At 30.3% G+C, this 22178-nt stretch overlaps 1 protein-coding gene across 1 annotated transcript; it reads left to right on the forward strand.

Annotated features, from left to right (window-relative positions):
- Nucleotides 1–21758, forward strand: LOC129959188 (uncharacterized). The gene is made up of 4 exons (XM_056072011.1): nt 1–204; nt 12111–12144; nt 16934–17020; nt 21421–21758. Exons 1-4 carry the CDS (start codon nt 1–3, stop codon nt 21636–21638), a joined length of 543 nt encoding a protein of 180 aa, XP_055927986.1. The 3' UTR covers nt 21639–21758.
- Nucleotides 21759–22178: the final 420 nt, after the last annotated feature.

Genomic DNA, 22178 nt, shown 5'->3' on the forward strand with positions numbered 1-22178 from the left:
ATGGAATTAAGGAAATGGAAAACTAACTCAGTTGAGCTTCGTGATAAATGGAGAGAGGCGGGTTTAGAAATAGATGAAGAAAAATATTCAATTAATGATAATTCTGCTTTAACTCCTTGTAAAGTGCTAGGATTAGCCTGGGATTCCGATTTAGATGTATTCCAGTTTGGTACTCGAAGTTTAGAGAAATTCCTGTCTAAAACAGTAAATTCCAAAAGATATGTCCTTCAAGTAGCTGGGCGCATTTTTGATCCAGTGGGGTTTTTAGGACCTTTTACCAACAACATAAAATGTCTAATACAAGACATTAGGTGCTTGGGATTAGACTGGGATAACCCTCTCCCGAAAACACTGACTACTGAAATAAACGAATGGTGCGAAGAAATAAAAAATTTGCATCTCATTAAAATACCTAGATATTTTTTCGCCGAAGCAAAAATTAACCCTCCAAGCTGCAACCCCGGAAAAAGACGGAATCTTTTCTCCCTTCAAAACGGCGTACCCGTCTATAGACGGAAACAAAAACTCTCTTAAAACTGTCACTGCCCGTATTTTTACGGGTTCCGGTTTTTCCCTACCCCCAATCTCAAGCTGTGAGATAATGAGAAGGGAATGTGAGATAAGGAAAAGTGAATCGTTATCAGTGGACGATATGATTGATGTCTTTCTGCTCGCGCCCTTTTAAGCCTTTTAAAATCTCACTTACGTTCTGAGGCGTTACTTTTGAGATTTTGATACGTATCCAAAATGAAATTTAAATAACGAGAATAAAATTGAAAGTATGAAAATATATACCTGGAATGAATACATACATAAACGTATTATTATTAATAATTTGAAACATAAGATTTTAAAGCTTTCTAGCATAAGAAAATAGTTAATGTAAAAAATAAATAAAAAATATATAATTAAAATTTGACAAGTTTCTTTTTTATAGCGTGCTTTCATTTAAGGATTTTAGAATTGACATTGCTTATGCAACTTATTTTTGGAAATAAGACACTAAACTTATTTACAAAATTTACTTGACGAACGAAACTTTTTAACTTTTAATGAATTATTTTTTTTAGTGTTCATTAATAAGTGTATTTCAAAACGGGGAGATATATAGAACCAATATATTAAAATGCGATTTTTCGGAAAGATTAGTATTCATTACATTAAATCCTTATTTTTATAACGTAATAAACTTTAAATGAAAATTGAATATTTGTTTCATTCCTTAAACCTTATAGAATTTCACACTCTTTGACGAATTCGAACAAAAATGTAAGCATTGTAGAGATATAAGTTTCATTGTTTTTATATTTTTCCTCTGGTTTTTAATAATATTTTCAAAGTTAATATAAGCGCAGTTTTTAAAGGTTCTATTTTTTGTATCGAAATATTAATCTTATTTCACTGTACAATCTTATATATACATCGCACGATTCTGTTTATATGAAAGTGGTTTATATTGACATTTTTACTCTTAATGCTGAGTAATTTAATCCGCGAATTTTAATCCACTTGAAAGTGAGTGAATGTGTGAGTTAAATGTGAGAATAAATAATTTTAAAATTGTTGCCATTATTTTAACTCCTTGATCTAATTTTATCTCATATGTTAGTATTTAAAAAATTTTTAATGCGTACAACTGGCATTTAGACTATTTTCTTCTCCTGTTTGGTCAGTTCGAGTTCACTGGATGTGATTTTTAACAAACAAGACGGGATATGATCTTTGTTTTATTTTATTTTTGATCACGAGAGTAAAAAAAATTCGGAAACTCCCACTTCCATGTAATTTGAAATTCTTTATTCTTAATAACCTTTAGCCTCACATTTTCATTTTTTAAAAACAGAACTAGTTTGAACAAGGGTGTCAGACATGAAGGTCGCTTGCGAATATTTCTATTAAAGTAGCGAATATCTCTAATTATAATGAATATGAATGTTCGTATTGGCGATCTCCAGATCAAACTGTTTGACTTAGAGCGAACGCACTTCGCCATTAAATAATTAGAAAACTGTTAACGTTCACCTCGAGAGGAAATTTTGAAAATTTTAATTAAAACTTCTGTTAATTAAAAATTATTTAAAATTTTACCATTTATCAGCGATAAAATACGAAATTATTCTAATATAATTTATACAATGTGTCATTTATACATTTGAATGTATCACCAAGAAAAATCATTCTTTGAGGTAAAATTAAGATCTTGAACTTTTAGTGTCTTATTTATTGAGATGCTAATTATGGAGCATTCTCTTTAGCCACATGGTTTATTTGTATTTCAGTAAATAAATTTTTACCCCTTTGCTTTTAGCTTAGATCTTTTTAACCTTTTAACTAAATCATCATCAATGGGTAAAAAGCCGGAATGAAATATAAGGATAACAATGAAAACGTTTAGTTTCAATTCAAAAATAAAAAAATATTTTTAAAATATGCTAAAATATTTTTAATTTAATTAAAAGTGGGGGAAAAAATTTGAATTCACAATTAATGTACACATTATTTTTCTACTGTGATATTTTCGAATGAACTTTAAAATTTTAATAATTTTTATTAACCCTTTAAAGGGCCTTTTTTTCCTAGTCATGTTGGAGTAACATGTTTTTAAAATTAAGATTGGCCTAGGAAAAGTAATTCATTCAACTTATTAGATCAGTTTAATCTGATTTATTAATTAATTTTTCCAATTAATAACTAAGAAATAAATCAAGACACTTCATTTTATTTGAGATAAACAATTGAAACCTCTAACCTACAATTGAAATCTTACTGAAAAATTCGTAAGAATTTATGCCAACTTACATAACTTTATTCAAAAATTGTTGAATTTGGTGATGAGCATACTTCCCTTGTCCCTTGAAAGGGTTAATTAAAATTTTAAAGAAATGATTCGCACTGTCCAATGTATGTAGATGCAGATTTTGGTAATTCTATTTCAAATTGTCTGGTCTGAAAAGTACCAATACAACCAGACAAGTAATGACACACACACTTGTCCATCTTTATTATTAACTTAGACGAATGTTTGTGCGTGGCGTCTATTAGATCTTCTATATATATCTTAGTGGAATATGCATCTTAGTAAATGAAAATGTGTAAAATGTTTTTTTGTTTTTTGTTTTTTTTCTGAAAATTTTTAAAAATTATGAATTAAAAATAAAATGAGATTTTGAAGTGTATTCCATCATAACTTTCAAAATTATTACAGAATAAGAAGGAATTTTTGGAAATTTTTATTGAATAAGAGATCATTCAAAGTCATTTCAAAAATTAAAAAGAAATATTCAGTATATACATAAAACTTTATTGCTGAATGATTCTATTCCCTGTATTTAGAAATTTAATAAGCCTGATTGGTTTCAACAAAAAAGGTTTTGCATTAATTGAAGTTTATTCACTCCCGTTTTAAATTAAGGAATTACTGTCAAGGAGCTGACAGAAAATTAAAAAAATCTGCAATACAGAATGGTACAATGAGTCTGCAATAGTATGAATTATATGACTATCAAAATTTGAAATTTCAAGATGTTTTGCTGAAGAAAACATTTAATTAAAAATTTTATATTGGCTAGTAACCTCGACGTAACACATGTGCTGATCACCAAAAGCAATAAATAATGTAAAAGTAATAAGTAAAAAAGATCAATGCAACTGTATTTGCAAAGCTTTTAAATTCAGATTTTTCTTTTTAATGATTCGTTTACCCCACGGTTTGTCGTTATCCGATTGCAAAATAGTAAGAGCTTTGATTCTAACCCGAAAAACTTAAAACTGAGATTTTTCAAAAATTGTAATTTATTTTAAAGCAGTACTTAATATTCTGTAGGAACTTGATTTGCAGGTATTCAAAAAATTCCAGTTGCAAATGGTTAATTATGAGTCTAAATAATCTGTATTATTTGAGTCATTTTTCCAGGCCAAATTTGTATCATGAATATTACAAAGAAATATTTTGACAATTATTTTTATTTGTTACAGTCATAAGGCGCATCGGCCAGTTATTTCAGCATTACTGAATAACTGGCCAATTAAATATTGTACAGTATATTTAATTATAAAATTTTAATCATGCAGATAAATACTGAAAATCGATATATTTGAAAGTGAAACATTGCATGAAATTCCCTAATTACACAATTATTTTTTTTGAATACTGAAGAAACAAAGTTATAACGTAGTGTTACTTATCACAATTAATGTTTTAAACACGCATTTTAAAATATTAAAATAAATTGGCAATGCGCTGAAAGGGTTTTTTTAAAAAATTAAATCACTTGCAGGTAATGTCGAGAAATAATTTCACAGTACTACGGAATAAAATAATTTGCGAAACATATTGCAATGAAAAAAATATTAGACGAGGACTTTCATTTTATAAAAACCAGACTAGTATCAAAATAAACATGATAATAACTTATTCCTAACATAAATTTTATGTATTGTTTTATAAAATAATCGAAAAACCTCTAAAAAAACCAATCACATTTTCGCATTTTCAATCGATGTTATTGTCAATCTCTTCCTAAGCAGTGAAAGAAAAATGCTCTTAGAAATCGATAGACTAAGAATTGAGTAGCAGGTGCTCTAAGAAGTGAGAAGAAGTGAGTAGCAGGTGCTCTAAGAAACACCTGCTACTCACAGCATGAAATTTGCTAATCACTTCCCACCTGCAGCGCTGAACTGACCGCAAAAGGGGAAAGCAATCCTTTTGACCAAACCGCGACATTTTTAAGGTTGAACCTGTTATTCCGGCTTGCCGCTTTCGGTAAGGATAGCAATCTGAAAGCCGCCGCCTGGAGGGTTAATGAAATAGTTGAAGCTCAACTACATTGTTTTTCTGACGCCTCTAAGAGGGCATATGGAACTGTAGTGTACATTGAAAAACGGGGAAATCAAATCAAATTTGGTCGCTTCAAACAGTAGAGTAGACCCTCTAAAGACGCTTTCGATCCCAAGATTAGAACTAATGGGTGTTCTTTTAGCAGCAAGGCTAGGCTGTAAAATAGTCAAGTGCATTAACTTTCCTGTTACACGATTCTTCTGGACTGACTCTTCAATTGTTTACTATTGGCTGAAGGGTGACCCTGAAAGATTTAAAGTGTTCATAAAAAACAGAATTAAAGAAATCCAAAATCTAGCCAATCACACTCATGGAACTGATAATCCGGTCTATCTAATATCAAGAGGGTTAACGGTACATGAACTGAGAAACTCTAACTTCTGATAGCATGGGCCAAATTGATTGTTAAAAAATGAATGTAAATGGCCTAAATTAAGTAAAACAAACAATGAGACAAATGTCAAAGAAGACACAGACAACTTAGAATTGAAAAAGAATGTTCTAATAAGTTCGACAATAGTAAAAGTAAATTCATTAAATGCTGATTTGATTAAAAGATATTCTTCTTTCAGCAAATTAATTAAAGTAACTGCATGGTGTTTAAGATTCTTACATAATTGTAAATAAGCTCTGCAAAACAGAAAGAGAGATCATTTAAATGTAACAGAATTACAAAATGCTACAAAATCTTTAATAAAAATTATACAAACGAGAGAGTTTGAATTTAAAATAAATTGTCTAAAAAAGAATAAAGTTCTTCCAAAGAATAATTCCCTTCTGAATTTAAATGTATTCTTAGATAATAATAAGCTTTTAAGAGTAGGCGGAAGATTAAAATTTTTTGATCTTCCAGATTCACAAAAATTTCCTCTACTTTTAGCAAAGAAACACCATTTCACAGATATACTTATAGAATACTTTCATATAAAAGCACTCCACTCAGGTATTCAAACTACTCTGTATTTAATTAGACAGCAATACTGGATACCAGCTGGTCAAGTTAAAGTTAAAAGTGTAATCAAAAGATGCTTAACCTGTTTTAGAGTAAAAAAATAAAACTATTCAACTGATGATGGGCGATTTACCAAGAGATCAGATCATTCCATCCAGACCTTTTTACAAGGTGGGAATTGATTTTGCAGGTCCAATCATAGCAATACCTAATTTGAAAAGATCTAGAGTAACAATCAAATCTTACATCGCCATATTTATATGTTTTAGCACTAAGGCTACTCATCTGGAAGTAATATCTGATTTAACAACTGAAACCTTCTTGGCATGCTTTAAAAGATTCATCGCAAGGCGATCGAGACCTTCAGTAATTTAGAGCGACAATGCAACTAATTTTAAAGGAGCATATGCTCTTCTGAACCCCCTATTTAAATTATGCAAATCCAATTCGATTCAAAGGTTCAGTGCCGAGGAAGGCTTCAACTGGAATTTCTACCCCCAGCTGCACCGAACTTTGGTGGTCTCTGGGAGGCAAATAAAAAAAATGTATGAAAAAATCTTAGTGAAAGTCACCAAGACCAAAATTCTGAACTTTGCGGAACTTAGCACATTGGTTTTCGAAATTGAAGCGATATTGAATTGCAGACCCCTCAGTCCCTTGTCCGTCGATCCAACCGATCTACAACCTCTAACACCGGGTCATTTTTTGGTTGGGTCATCATTACTATCTTTTATTAAACAAAATACTGCTGTCAGTTTATCTTCCAGGTGGAGTCATCTCCAGGACCTTAAATCCAAGTTTTAAGACCGCTGGAGTCGGAAGTATCTGCAACAACTACAGCAGAAGCAGAAATGGAAGAATTCACAGCCCAACTTGAAAGAAGGTGACCTAGTCATATTTAAGGACGACCACAAGCCATTACAGTGGAAATTGGCGCGAATAAAGAAGACAATACCTGGACCCAATGGACTTGTTCGAGTAGTTCAGGTCCAAACCTCCAACGGACTATTCCTGCGAGGCATGAACTGCATAATTCCCCTTCCAATTCAGGATGTTTAACCAGTGTCCAACGGGAAGCGGGATGTTGCAGAGCCAGCGCAAGAGCTTAAATCTTGATCTGGCAACAACTTTTTCTCTTGATCTCGCAACAACTTTTTCCCGCCAGAGTACTTTCGTTTTACCGTGCGAGAAAAGATGTGTGTCCTGTTGCTCTGTGTGTGTGTGTGTGTGTGTGTGTGTGTGTGTGTGTTTATGTGATGTATGTGCACGTTATGTTAATGTTGTACCCCTGCTTTATATGTCTTCATCAGTAGTTGCTTTATATGCTTTATATTAGTAGTAGATCCATTCCGATCCTTTCGACAGCAATCATCTTTCAATTCAAAATTTTCTCAGTTCGAGAAACAATGACGGAATCTCGTTTCATAAATGCTATTTAATAATTGGAATAGAATTTGCGAATTCACAGGTTTTTCAGGAAAAACCAAAAAAATCTTAAAGACTATATATAATAGAAACCATCTTCCCTTTCATAGCGCCAACAGTATACGTTTTGCAGCATCCTCTGTCTCCATCCCCCATCAACAAACTAACCTTTTCTCAGACCTCCATTTCTTATAAAATATCGACGAAGTCCTCTCTTATGATCTCTAGTGACTACACAACGAATATAATCGACCTTATATTTTTGAAGAACTCCAAAACTCTATCCATAAGATTCTTAATACTCTCCTCCTCCTACCCTAAAAGCTAAAGGAATCAGTACAAAATTCATTAAAGTACAACTCGATAGGTACAACTTTTTAAAAAATATATAAAGAAATTTGTAGTATAAGAAATATTTCCGCAGAATAGAAAACGGTAAAAATCATTCCTATTCCGAAATCTGGGAAATATAATGCTAATGCCCAATCTTACCTTCCAACTTCCCTTATTCCTGTTCCGTGGAAAATATTTGAAAGATTTCAACAAAGAATAATCCTTTTCAACTCGGTAATAAAATTTTACCCTTATCATGTAGGATTCCTGCCTCACAGAGGCGGCAACTATTTTCTGTTTATTTGGCTATGTCCACACTTTTGCATTCTGTACAATGCTAGCCAAACGTTTTCTTACTAAGAAGGATACTAAGCTTAATAAATATGCCCTGGAGAAGGAAAGACTTTTAAGTATGTTCAATGAAAGGAGAACAAGAGAATTCAGCGCATAGTTACTGAAATAGACATTTGAGATTACAAGCCAAATCAGCTTTTGCAGAAGATGAAAAATTTAGGAGCGAACGATTTTTCAGAAAAAGCTTTAAAATCTTTATGGCTCCATAAAATACCTGATTTTATTCCAAACATTCTTCTTTTAAGTGAAGAAAGTTTAGACAAACTGGCTACGATGGCTGATAAAATTCTTGAGATGAAATCTGAAACAGAAATTTGTGCTGTTTCGCCAAATATTAGTTATACCGATGCTTTATTTGCAAGAATATCTGCATTAGAACAAAGAAAATGATTCATTGCAAATAAATGACACTTCTAGATCGAAATTTAGAAATCATTACCGGAATATATTTCGAAATCGCAGTCGTTCATTTAAGCGATTTAATGAGAAAGGTAAATATTGCTTTTATCATTTTAAATTTGGTGATCGTTGTCCACCTGAGGAATTTTACTCGTCGGGAAACTTCAAGATGTTAGCGGCTACCACTGTTACTGATATTAATAAAAGCCGCAAGTTTCGTTTATTTATAAAAGACAGAACCACAGGACTGCGGTTCTTAATGGTTTCAAAAGCCGATGTTAGTCTTATTCCTGCAAATCATCGAAATAAAGCAGTAGATGATTTTAAACTATACACGGCGAATAGAACGGAAATCCTATACCGGAATTAAAATTTTGAACTTCAATTTAGGACTTAATATAAAATTTAAATTTCTTTTTATATTAGCTAAAGTTGATAAAGTTATTACAGAGGCTGACATTTTGAATAAATTTCAACTTTTAATAGATATTCATAATGAACAACTTATTGATGGAATATATAATCTGTCTATTCGACACCATGTAACGACAGTATCTGTTGTTGATGTTATTTGTACTTTGGATAAAACTTCTAAATATGCTAATTTGTTAAAACAATACCCAAATTTAACTAAACCTAATTTAACAGTATCTAAATTTGAAAATGTTGTTGAGCATTTTATCACAACAAAAGGACAACCTACTTATTCCAAAGTTAAACAACTGGATTCCAAGCGATTATATATAGCAAAATAGAAATTCCAGTACATATTAGAAAATGATATTGTTCGGCAGTCTAAATCGCAATGATCCAGCCCTTTTCATATGGTGCCTAAGAAAGATGGTTCTGTAGGAACAGGTTGTGAGTAACGCAACTCATCAAGTCATTGTGGTAACTAAATATTATAAATAATTGTTAATGTTTTGTATTTGTTTATTTGTTATAATTGTTCATGTTTGTTTTTGAAGTAATTGCAGTAAAAATATTTTATATATTATTTTGTGTTAAATGAAACTATTTTTCTGCTGTTGCATCTGGCAACGAAGATTGTGTTGTAAAAAATAAATATAACGAGTGAGATGCTCGCTGTTGCTTGGATTTGACGTAGCCTGTGTTTTGATTTTAATTTCTTTAAAACACTTTCAGTCGTTGGTCGTAATATCCTAAAATAAGAAATGTTTATTTTATGTATCGAGCGTTTACAATCTGCACTTTAAAACGCAGAGTCATATGCCGATAGTTCTTTCCGAACATGTGGGGATTACAGACGTCTGAACGTTCAAACCATACCAGATCGTTATCCTGTACCTCGATCAGAAGATTTCAACCACATTTTAAAGAATAGAATATTTTCTAAAATTGATTTGCATAAATCATATTTCCAAATTCCTATTAAAGAAGCTTATAAGCAAAAAAACTTCTATAATAACACACTTCGGCTTGTATGAATTTAATGTAATAAGTTTGGCTTGCGTAACGCTCCTTCCGCCTTTCAAAAATTTATGAATGAGAAATTTTTCGTTCCCTTATTTGGACGATGATTTAATTGCATCAACTACGGAAGAAGAACACGAAAAACACGTAAAATTAGTTTTTGACAGATTGCAAAAATATGGATTGTGACTTAACATTTTGGAGTTTTTGGAGTTAAAAAACTGGAATTTTTAGATTTTCTAATTACAAGTGAATGAACAAAACCTCTTCCTGAAGAAGCTAAAGCAATTGACAATACTAATCTGCCTCAAATTGTTCAGCAACTAGGGACTTTTATAGGAACGGTTAATTTATACAGTCGTTTTTTAAAGAACACCGCTAGTACTCAAGCCACTTTACATGAATACTTAAAAGGAGCAATGAAAAAAGATTATCGGAAAATAACTTGGAATGAGGAAGCCATTGAACAGGTTAGAAAATATAAAAAAAATTGGCAAATGTTGTTGTTCTGTCTCACCTAAATCCAGAATTACCCCTTTCGTTGTGCAGAGATATTTCAAATATAGCAGTGGGTGCGGTTTTACAACAACTTGAAAATGGTAGTTGGAAATCAATTGGATTTTTTTTTCAAGAAGCTTAACCGCGCGCAACAAAATTACAGAACATACGATCGTGAACTTCTCAGAATTTATCTATCCATTAAATATTTCAAACATATTCTAGAAGGAAGAAAATTCTCAGTATATGCTGACAACAAGCCATTAATCTACGCATTTTTACAAATGTCTGATATAGCTTCTTCACGTCGAATTAGACAAGTTCAATATATTTCAGAATTCACAACAGAAATTAAGTACATTTTAGGAGAAAATAACGTGGTAGCAGATACTTTATCAAGAAGTGAGGAAATTACCTTAATGGATTATGAACTAATTACCAAATAACAAGAACAAAATAATGAATTTCGAACATGTCGAAAATCTACAAATTTGTCATTTAAAAAGTATCCCCTTCCATCTGTAAAATATTTATGGTGTGATACTTCAACACAGCATATTAGACTTTATATGCTTAAAAACTTTCGCATGGAGATATTTTATTGATTGTCCATCCGGGAACTAAATCAACAGCGAAATTAATTTCCTCAAAATTTATATGGCCAAATATTAAGAAAGATGTCCAGCAGTGGGCGAAGTTATGTATTCCCTGCCAAAAGTCGAAAATAACCCGTCATACAAAATCAGTATTGGGTGAATTTCAGAAATCAGCAGGAAGATTTCGGGAAATACTTATTGATACTGTAGATCCAATACCACCATCAAATGACAACACCAACTGTTTAACATGCATAGAGAGATACACGAATTGGATGAAAGCTATTCCGCTGGAAAACATCTCTGCAGAAACAATAACAAAAGCTTTTTATAGCAATTGGATTATAAGATTTGCAGTACCGTGGCATCTTATTACTGATCATGGAACCCAATTTTCAACGCAGATATTTTAAGCCCTTTCAAGAATCTACCATTATACTGTATTTCTTCTCGAACTCAAATTCCCAACACTTTAAGTCCCCTTATCAATCGTAGAAAAACAAAAATTAATCATCATCATAAAATTTCTTCCTCGCATTCAATGATAGATTTGTTTATATTTTCTATCCTTTAGGTGTTAAACAGTTTCAAATCCGACAGTACTTATAAAGTTTCTTGGCAATATACCGGTTGATAATTTTAAATAAAAAAAAACTGCAATGAATATTAATCTCAAAAAACTTCAAAATAAGTCTAAAAATTCAAAAATTCAGATGATTGCCTTTTCTGCTAAAAATCTCCAAGCGACATTTAATCCATCAAATTTGAAAAGTTCTCACTATTCTACCGTCAATGTACTTAGACATTATTAACTGTAACCTGTTGGCAACCCGGTGAAAACGAATAGTTTGTATTTAAAATTTGAGCGCTTTGCCGTTTTTCCACCATTAGTGAGTATTCATTGGAAATTGTTTGATAATATTTTCTAATGATTGATAATTATATTACGTTTCATTAACACATTTCTAGATTTAACTTTCAGTTAATTTCCCAAAATGTAGAAAGAATTGGCCGACCTCATGTTTGAAAAAGTAACTTGTCTGAGGAAACTAAAACCGATATTCCGTTTTGAATTGAACAATAATAGGTTTTCATATAACCTTTCTCCTGCCCATAATCCATTATTGGTTTTAAACAATTGTGAATTTGCAAAATAGTATTGCTTATTATTAGTATATTATTTTTAAAAAGAAAATTTGTGAAAACGGAAGTACGCGTATGTCGACTTTTTGACAACACAGTATGTTATTTTTTCTAAAGCATTTATGAAAACGTGTTGTAGAATTGCTGTAACTTTATAAATGGTCCCAAACAAGGTATTAAAACAATGTGTACCTGAAAAATGATATGTTTCGTTTTTCACTCTGGAGTTTGGATCAAATTTATCCTATGCATGTTTTAGCTTTCCTGGTTCATTTTATATTATTATGACAGTATGAATGTGAACAGCATAAGTTAAGGGATCTTCTTACGAGTGTTGAAATATATTGTGAAAATAACGATACCTCAAATTTGCTATTTTAAATTTATTTATGGAATGCAATATCTTTACATGAAAAGATATTCATTTATTAAAGGTGACTAATTTTATTATTAGGAAACCCAATAACATAAATAGTGAGTTAGAATGATCCTCATGTATGTTAATATTCCAAAAGTAGGTGAAATTTAATTTCATTCAATATTTGAGGTAATTGTAGGTTAAATGTATTGTTCAGTTTTATTAGTGAATAAATTATATCAACTTCTATGGGAGTTGGATTAGGCTTTGTAGGGATCCTTTAGCAATGTGAATTTCAGCGCCCTTCCAAATTTCTGTAATTGGATATATTTTATTAATTTTAATTTAATATCTATATAAGCAGTTTTTAAATTATTTCTTTAGTGAGTCTGTGAAATAACAAATACACATAATTATTTATTATCTAGAGAATTAATTTATTGGTTTTTTTTTATTCATGAATTATTTTAAAGTATTAATTGTAAATATTTATATTTCTCATATTTTTATATTTTCCTTCAATAATCGGGTTTTAATGTAAGTGCTGTCGATCATAAAAACGTACACAATCATAAAATTTTTATTTTTTTCTAGTATAAAATATCTGCTATTTTGATTATTTCTTAAAAATTATTATATTAATATTGAAAATATATCTATTACCAAACATTTAAGAATTATTTTACTTCAGTGCAAAGGGTGCTTTTTATAAATTATGTATATTTTTATGTCATAAGAAGTAGGTTAGGTGTAGTTAAAGAAAACGCTCCTGCCTGTGCGAACGGTTGGCGTTTGCTTGGTCTTGTCCTGTGTGTGCACTTCTTTCAATGCTCATCCATCCGAATAAGGTTAGGAAACTTCTACGAATATGCAAATAACTTTTAGTATACAGAAAAACATCTTTATTTGCCAAGTCCTTTAGGAATTTATTTTGAAAGATGTAAGAGGTTAACTTCTTATAATAAAGTAATTGCTATAAAAATAACACTTTTTGAGATTATTATTGGGATTTATTTTTGTTTCATTTTACGAACCAAATGCATGCAGATAAAGTTTATCAGTGTATATAGCTATTAAAGTCGAGAATTTCTTGCTGACTTTTTAATACTTTTATGATTCTTCAAACTATGTTGAGTTGTTTCAGGAACCAGGTTGATTAAAATCTGTATACAATAAAATTCCAATTATCTTTCTTACCATTAAGGTTGCTGCTCATGTTGGTTGATAAGTGTGGTTGGTTTTTAAAAAAGTGTATATTAAATCATGATTGGGAGATTCGTTTGTAATAATCTTTTATTCGAATTGGGTATCTGACTTTGCAAATAAATAAGATTCTTCATTTTTTAATCTTGTTAGAACTAAAAACTTTTGAGTAATACTATATTATTGAGTTTTTTACAATTTCTTGGATTTTTAATATGTTAAAGACTGTTTGATAAAATATTTGAGTATTCTCTATTTATTTCAGTATTTTCTTATATTGTGTATCTATTATTTTACTTGAAAATATATTATCAGAAATTTTTTATGTTTATGCTGTCTTACGGGTTATAAAGTATGCGTAAAATTTATTCAGTCTGATAGAAGTTTATTTTTAAATTAGCCTTCTTCAATAATGATTGATGCAAAAAAAATCTATTAAATTATGGGAAACTTTATACATCAAAATTTGACTAAAACATTTATCTGTTGTAGACATGCTATGATTTAACGTTTGATTATTAAAAGCTCATTTATTTATAAGGTTCTATTTTGAAGATCATTGCATGGAAAATTATTTTAATTTTATGCAAATTATTTTAGTCTAAAATATGCATTCTAATTATTAAAATTAATTGAAATGGCTTATACTTTAATGCAGCACTAGAGAGTTGTACCAGAATTATCATTCAGCATATATAATCTATCATTTTGTTTTTTAAATATTTAAAACTTTATTTAGAAACAAAGAATGTCTAAATGCAATCCGGATAATTGTTTTTTTAACGTGTTTTCCATTATTGTATTTCCAAAATTTACTGTAGTTCTTAGACCATCATGTTCCAGAATCTTCATCTCTCACAAAAACTCAGTTTAAAAAACTCACTAAACATGAAATATTATAGCATGCCATTAAAAATGTTAAAAACAAAGAATAATGTTAGAGAAAATAATGTTAAGTTAGTCTTTATGTTAAGAAAGATTATGTTGGAGAGGAGATATATAAGCATTATTATTAATAGAGGGAACCATTTAATTCTTGTTTGCAGCAAAAAGAATTTTTTTTGTTGAACATTTCCTTTATTGACTGTTGAACATTTCCTTTATTGAAAATTGAAAGACTTGTTATGTCAATTTTATTATTTTACTTTCCTACCCTAAGAATTCGGTATTCAACGAAAGTAAAAATTACAAAGAGAAATGGGGATGGGATAAAATGAAAAGAAAAAAAAAAAGACAAAATGAATTAACTAATAGAAATATAGGGTGTGGCTATGCATCCTATAGCTTTGGAAAGCATCAAAGTTTGTTCATTGCATACAACTGATTTATATCGTAGGTAAAAAATAAAATACAAATATTTTTATTTTATTTCTCCTTTGAACTTAGCTTAATCTTAGCAGAATTTTCAGCTGCTGCATTTTGGAACTTGGCAAACTAATGCTCGTTTGTTTTTTCTTTGCCTTGTATTCATATCCAATATTCATCTTTGTCCTTTTCACTTGTTTTTCTTTGCTTTCTTTCATTGTCTATTTGCAGTTTTATTTTCACATTCAGGTTGCTTTCGAAGAAACGTAGCATTTTTAATATATATATATCTGTTATTTTTGTTAGAAATATCTCGTATAAAAAATACATTGATGACAATTCAGAAATTACGATTAGAAATTTTTATTATTTAAAGATCAAACTGTCATTTAAGAACTGCATTTCAACTTTATTCTCTTCAAAAATATGCTCGGTAGTTGCTAAATGGCTCAAGGATGGAATAAGTGTCAAATGTGCATATTTTGAAAAAATTTTGTAAATACTTTCATAAATGTATTGATCCTTCGAAATTATTAAAAATTATTTCGGATTTCATAATTGTAATCTACTGTAAATAAGTATTATTCAATGAAATATATAAGCATGAAACTGTGTGTATAATTGAATGTCAGAGGTACATTTTACTAGTTGACTCCTCTAGATGCTGAAAATCCTTCTGCCAGTGAATGAAGAGTATCTGATAGATTTTTTCAGAATCGGAACAGATAAAATGTATTAGTTGCTTTATGTTGAATAGTAACACATTCTAAATGTTTCGCTTTCTATATTTAAAAAAAAATTATTCCTAGCTCAATTGAGAGAGAATTGTGGTATGATCCACTCTGGTTTTCATTGTCTGGATTCAGCTTATCCTGAAATATATAGGTTTCCTTGTATTATTAAAATATTCTTACAGACAAAGTAATTAAGAGAAACCTTTATCAAAATGTTTCATATTTCCATTAAAAATTATCTCTTCTCTGAAAAAAATATTGATATGTATTAGAAATTAGCAGCCATTAAAGGAAAAACATACATAATTGCATTGTAACACTTTTTTATTACTGTGATATTTTCCTTAAAGTAATAATAATAATAATAAAAAAAAAAAAACACGAACAAAGTTGGAACGGTATCTGCATCGTGAAAAACCCTCACTATGCAGAAGCTAAGAATAAGGTGGAAATAACCAGTCTTTTTGAGACATTCAACTAAATCAGATGAATGTATTTTTTTCTGATCACTTAAGACTTTAATAATTGTATTTAAATATTAACATTACTTGTTCAGCTTAAAAAATCTATTACAAAATTCAGACAGGTATAGTCCTAGTAGTTTTCATACATTAGTTTTAGACTCTAATATTTGAAAAAAATTTTAAAAACTATAAATATATTTATAAAAAAGTGATATATAATATTTTTATAAATATCAAACTTAACCCTTATCGTGGCAAGATTGCTTTTTTGAAGAAAAGCAAAAAAAAAAAAAAAAAAAATGTATATAGGTAGCTTATTTTATATATATATATTTATATATATATTTTTATTTTATAGTGGTGGTATATTTTTATAAAGTTGTATGTATGGTATACTATACAAAATGAACATAAGGGTTAAAGTCATTTGTTTATCTTCGATCATTATGTAACTTTTCGACACAATTTCTTAGGGCAACTCGTTCAAATTGCTTCTCTATAAATTAGCATATATAAGCTGATTTATTAATTTGATTTGTACTTACTAATTCATTAGCTTAGTTGATTTGATAGTTTAAATGAATAAATCCTACAGAGGGTGTATATGTATATTTTTAAACAGTGAATTTATACTCAATTTCAAGAAACCTAAGATCATGAAAACATCTTATTGCCATCTGAATCATACAGACGAATCTTGGTAGTTAGAAGTTCACCTCAAAAATTAGGACAGATCACCTGGAGTATGGGAACAAGGGGAATTAGTTGCAAAACTTTGGAATGTCAATAATTTAATAAATGTGTCATTATTTCGATTCAATTAAAATGATCTGAAATGTGAATTATTTATAGTTTTTATATTTGGAATGTTGTTTATTTTTTATTTTTTCCCTTTCAGCTGTACTGCAGTTCCAGGACAATTCTTTTCAATTCGCATTCTACTTGAGGCAGCTGACCCCTAGATTAGCGGACACTATGAGTCAAAGTATAAACCTTTTTATATTTTTGTTAGCCTTCTCAAAATTGATACTGGTTTCATGATGTTGCGGTTTTATTTAAGGAAATGTTGCAATAGGAAATATGCCGATGTACAGTTTTTAAGGAAATAAATGCTAATTTGCCAAATAAGTGTCACTTTTCTAGGAAAATATAAAGCATATAATATTAACGATTCTGCAATTTGAATATGTTTTGCTACTTGACGAGGTTTTTCAAGAAAAGTTTGGCGATTTGTAGTGCGAAATTACTTCTTTTCATAAAATTAGGGAGTCTTCCGAGAGTGTATTGAAGCCTTGCAGCAATCGATCAATGTGTTGCTGTTGTTTTTTCAGTCAGTGTGGCAGACGATTGTCAGAATTTTGACCAAAATGAAACTGTTAAACTTGGCAAAGAATCTAAATCAATGTGTTGTGGCATTTAGAATCTTTGCATTATCTGTGAGTGAGGTATTTAGGATTATATTAATCAAGTGAGGACTGGATTGGTTTTTGCTTTAATCCTAAGTTCCTGCAATTTTTGATTTTGTTGTACTCTTGGCCCCAGGAAAATGACTTGATTTTCGTTGGGTCCTTGAAAAATAAGCCCATTATTTTTTGAAGATATTTGTAAACCTGTTCGAAACTTAGATGTGTATTCAAAATTCCATCAGTCGGAAAAGCTTTGGTATTTTAATGCATTTAGTCGAAAGTCTTAAATCTCTGTGTAGTTTGGAGGGATAAGAAGTAGTACTGCTACCACAACTGCTTAGAAATCCTCTTCAAACCCAACAATTAGAAATCAGCTTTTACAAATCTGTTCTATTGTTTGCCTTTACAATTTGTCAAATACTAAGGAAGAGAGATTTGATGACAGAAATGACAATTCTAGAAAATGCAAGAATTTTGGTGAAATCTGTTAAGAACCTAAATCCGGCATCCTTATGAAAAATTCCTTATTGTGTCATGGAATCCATTTAAATAGAAGCGCAATCATGAGCGGGGATTCTTGCTTTGGAATATTGATTGTTGAATGAACTCTTAAATTTTTTCTAGCAATGTTCCTAGACAGGAAGATTGCCAGAATGTTTTCCTTTTAACAAAGGTTTCGAAAAGAAAAAAAAAATTAACATAAAGCTAAACTTTACCCGATTAATAAGCCACTACTAGAAGAGCATTTTCTGAGAAGTCACAAAAGATCTTTCCTGGTGCTTCCTTTCTCTCAAACCTTCAAAATGCCTCAATTTGTGTAACAGCCATTGTCTTGATAATTAATGATAAGATCAAGTTTATTTTTTCTTTGTTTTGTTTATTACTAAATGGCATATAAGAATGATTCTGTTCATATTTATGTTAACTGAATAGGTGTTTTTTTTTATATATATATATAGAGAGTGTCTGTAGAAATGTAGGTCTTGATTTTTATTTTCAAATTTGATTTCTCCATTGTATTTCTTTTTTTTTTAAAGAATTGTTCTTATTAAAGTAAGTTTGTTTACTTTCATCTGCTGGTATAAATCTTTTATCATGTACAGTGTTAATAGTGGGAAGGGGGAAGCAGAAAATTTAGGCATGCGACACAGCTGCCCAGTTATCATCTGCAGTGAGGTTTACTACAGTACAATGTGAATAATTGATCATATAATTTATGATTGAAGTAGATGTAATGGAAGTATATTTTCTACAAGATATAATATACTTTTCATTATTAACATTATTGCATTATATATTTAAACAGTTTCCTAAGGAAATAACATGATATAAAGCAATATAATATATATATATGATTTTTAGTGCATTGCCATTTTGGGTTCAGAGAGTGTCCCCTACTCTTTTTCTCCAAGGGCCATTCTGTAATTCACCACTTAGGAACTTGCCTTGACCATACATAATCTGCTATTGCTCAAAGGCTCATCACACAGTGATTAGTGTTTCTCAACATCACAAAACATCCTCTTTCTATATATATACTATTGCTTATTCTTTGTATAATTTATTGTCTTCTGTTTATCAGTTTCTACAACATATTCTATTTACATTTTGTATAGCTTTATTCTTCAGTAGATTCAAGCATTCCTCAATAAATTGATGAGTTTAGGCATGACAATCAACTGCAATTCTGACACATTGGATAATAGAACAATTTGGATTTTTTTCGTCCACAGTAGCCACCATATCCTCCATTTTTGCTTGCACATGATAATTGATGCAACAGATAATTTGAAGCAAATGGTTTGAATGTTGTGGTTGCTTTCTTTGACCTTTTGAAACTACCATTGTGTTTAACCCTTTTGCGATGGATGTGTTGTCATATATTCATGACCTACGAACATCTCTCGCAGCCAGATGTACCACCCATGTGTTTCTGGAAATTGAATTCATGTAATGGCGAATTCCAGTTTTGTGCATTTTAAACTGGAACAAATTTTAAATGCCACTAAATGGCCCCATGTGACAATTACTTTTGAAATAAAGGTTTAGTATCCTGACCTTCCGTTTGCTCATATTCAGCCTGACATTGGTATTTCACCCATGAGCCGTTGTGTGGGAAGGGGGTAAGAGTAATGTAAATAAACAGAGGTAGGTTGTGCAACTTTCCGCTTGTTAAAGTCATTTTCATTTCTGGTCACGCTCCGAATTTTTTGTTTTATTTCTGTGTAACTATAATTAGTCTTCTTGATTTTTACCGTATTTTGTGTAGCTTTCCGTTTTTGCACTTCACTTTTTACTATGGAAAGTTGTGGTTTCTGTTTATTATTGGGGGGGATGCTGTTTTTCAGAAGAATGTGCTCATATTATGAATGCACTAATAATCTAAGTGCAAAATTGACGTTAATATCGAAACTATTTATTTATTTTTCGTGTGTGTGATTCCCCCCCCCCCCCCTTCTTTTCAAAGATATGTTTAGCGACACAAAACCCACGTCCTTTGGGATGATTCCTTTCTTATCTGTCTAGGATAGAGACCTCCTGTCCCGAAAGGTTTAAATCTAACATCTCCATTGAGTGGGAAGAAGTTTGTTGCCTGACCCTCTCAGAATTTGCTTAAAACCAAATAAGTGTTGTGGCATACTTCTAAAATTAGCATTAGCTTTTCCATATGAAAAATCTTAGCATGCTGTTCTTTGACAAAGTCACAAATCTACAATATTGGTCTTATTCAATGTTTAATATCTTCTTAGTCCATACAAATGTTACACAAATTTCTCTCCAACAGTCAACAATTCTTTTCTGTAGTAGAATTCAGTAATGTATCAACTCAACTGTTAGTATTTGGCGATTTTAACATTTCATTACTTTTAATTTTCCTACACCATAAAAAGAAGAGTTGGAATTACATCTGATCGTTGTATTGGAAGATAGTAAAAGTTATTGGGAGGTCTTATACTATTCAGCGAATATTTTTATCTTGTATGCCACTGTTGAGAAAAATAACATCACATTTTTCTTTGCAAAAAAAAGCAATTAACTAGGAAAATAGATGTATATCTGAATAATTGAATCTTCAGAACTAATGTTAATGTGATTTATAAGCGTTATTGCAATGTCTGCATCTGCTGTTATCTCTCCAAGTACATTAATTCCAAAGTTCTGATCCCAGAACAACTATAAAGGGTTGGGTTGATACTTGGTTTTTCTGTATCAAGTGTAGGTTGTTTCTGATACTAGATTGTGCATATTGATTTTAGCTGATACTTTTGTACCTGGTCAAAGTTTTTATTTATCATAATATTCATAATTCTATAATTAACTTTGCCTCTGTAGCTCTTTTATTAGTAGAACATGGTGAACTAGTTCTTATATTTCCATGAAATCTTTTGGTGAACTTTTTTTAATGCAAATGCAGTGTGTACGACCATGCTTAGGTCGATACTTACAGACTTTATTATATATTTCTATATGTAAATAATATGTTATGAGCAAAAGTCGAATCGGCCATTATTCTTTCAGTTCCTATCTTTAATGCAATTTCAAATCTTTGCTTTCTACAAAAAATCATGTGCAGTAATAGAAAGTTCCCAGTCATAGAAATGGAAAGATAAATTTTACTGCTAAAAAATAAATTAACTCTTTTACTGTTGCTGTATTTAGTAGCCCTCCTGTATACGTATTTCCACTTTTTGAGATTTAATGACAGAACTTATAATAATAAAATGCATTTCTGATAGGATATATTTCATTATTTTAGATAGATTTTTTAATAGATAATTTCAGTGGTCTCTATTGTTTTTCTTGGCTTTTCTTCCTTTTCAATGGAGGTTGCAAAGTTAGTTAAAAGTGGTTTTTAAAAACATTGAACTCCAATTATATTATTGTGGATTAAATTAATGTCTTTCATTGTTGTATAGCTTTTCATTCATAAAATAATGCAATTCATTTTTTTTTTTTTTTTTTTTTTTTTTTTTTACAGAAAGAAAAAACGATCCGAATAACTGCGAGATTTGCTATTTCCGAGACTCGACGCCTCGCTGTAATATGGATAATCATGTGGTTGCTCAGATTAAAGACAACCTCATGCATTGCGTATTTTGCGATGGCTTTTTTCGTGACAAGAGGGCATTTGCCAAACATATGCATAAAGTCCATTTCCCAGACGTGATATCAGTGGAATTTGAGAAGGAGGAATGATTCCTAGTTCATCATTCATTTTGTATTTCTCTTAAATTTTTATCATGTACAAGACTGTTAAAACAGTTTAAAGTTCCTGTATTTCAAAAAGTCATTGTAATTAAAACATATTTTTAACTATTTTGAGCCTGGTGTTATCATTTCACTTATTTTAAGTCTTTATTTTTTCCCCAGCTTTTAAGTTTTATAAATCCTTTGCTATGATTATTTTAAAAGCATCATTTTTTTAAATATTAAAATCATATGTCAGTGCAATTTTGTGTTGCACATCGTTTCGTCATTGTTGTAATAATCAAAACACGATTTTTTTTCTCTCTTTTTGTCGAAATTGAACTATTTAGTGATGTAATCAAAATTAGGCAATGCTGTCTCAAGCCTGACCTGTTTGTGTTGTTAAAGAGTAGAGATTTTCAGAATGAAGCCAGTGATAGAGAGTAGAATGCGTAATTATTTCATCCAGGTATTGAATTCGTGAAATTTTTGGATTTCATCAAAGAAACCATGTATATTTTTGATTATTTCTTATTTTTGATTAAACAT

Source organism: Argiope bruennichi, chromosome X1 (genome assembly GCF_947563725.1).
Source record: "Argiope bruennichi chromosome X1, qqArgBrue1.1, whole genome shotgun sequence".
In the NCBI taxonomy this organism is placed as follows: Eukaryota; Metazoa; Arthropoda; class Arachnida; order Araneae; family Araneidae; genus Argiope; species Argiope bruennichi.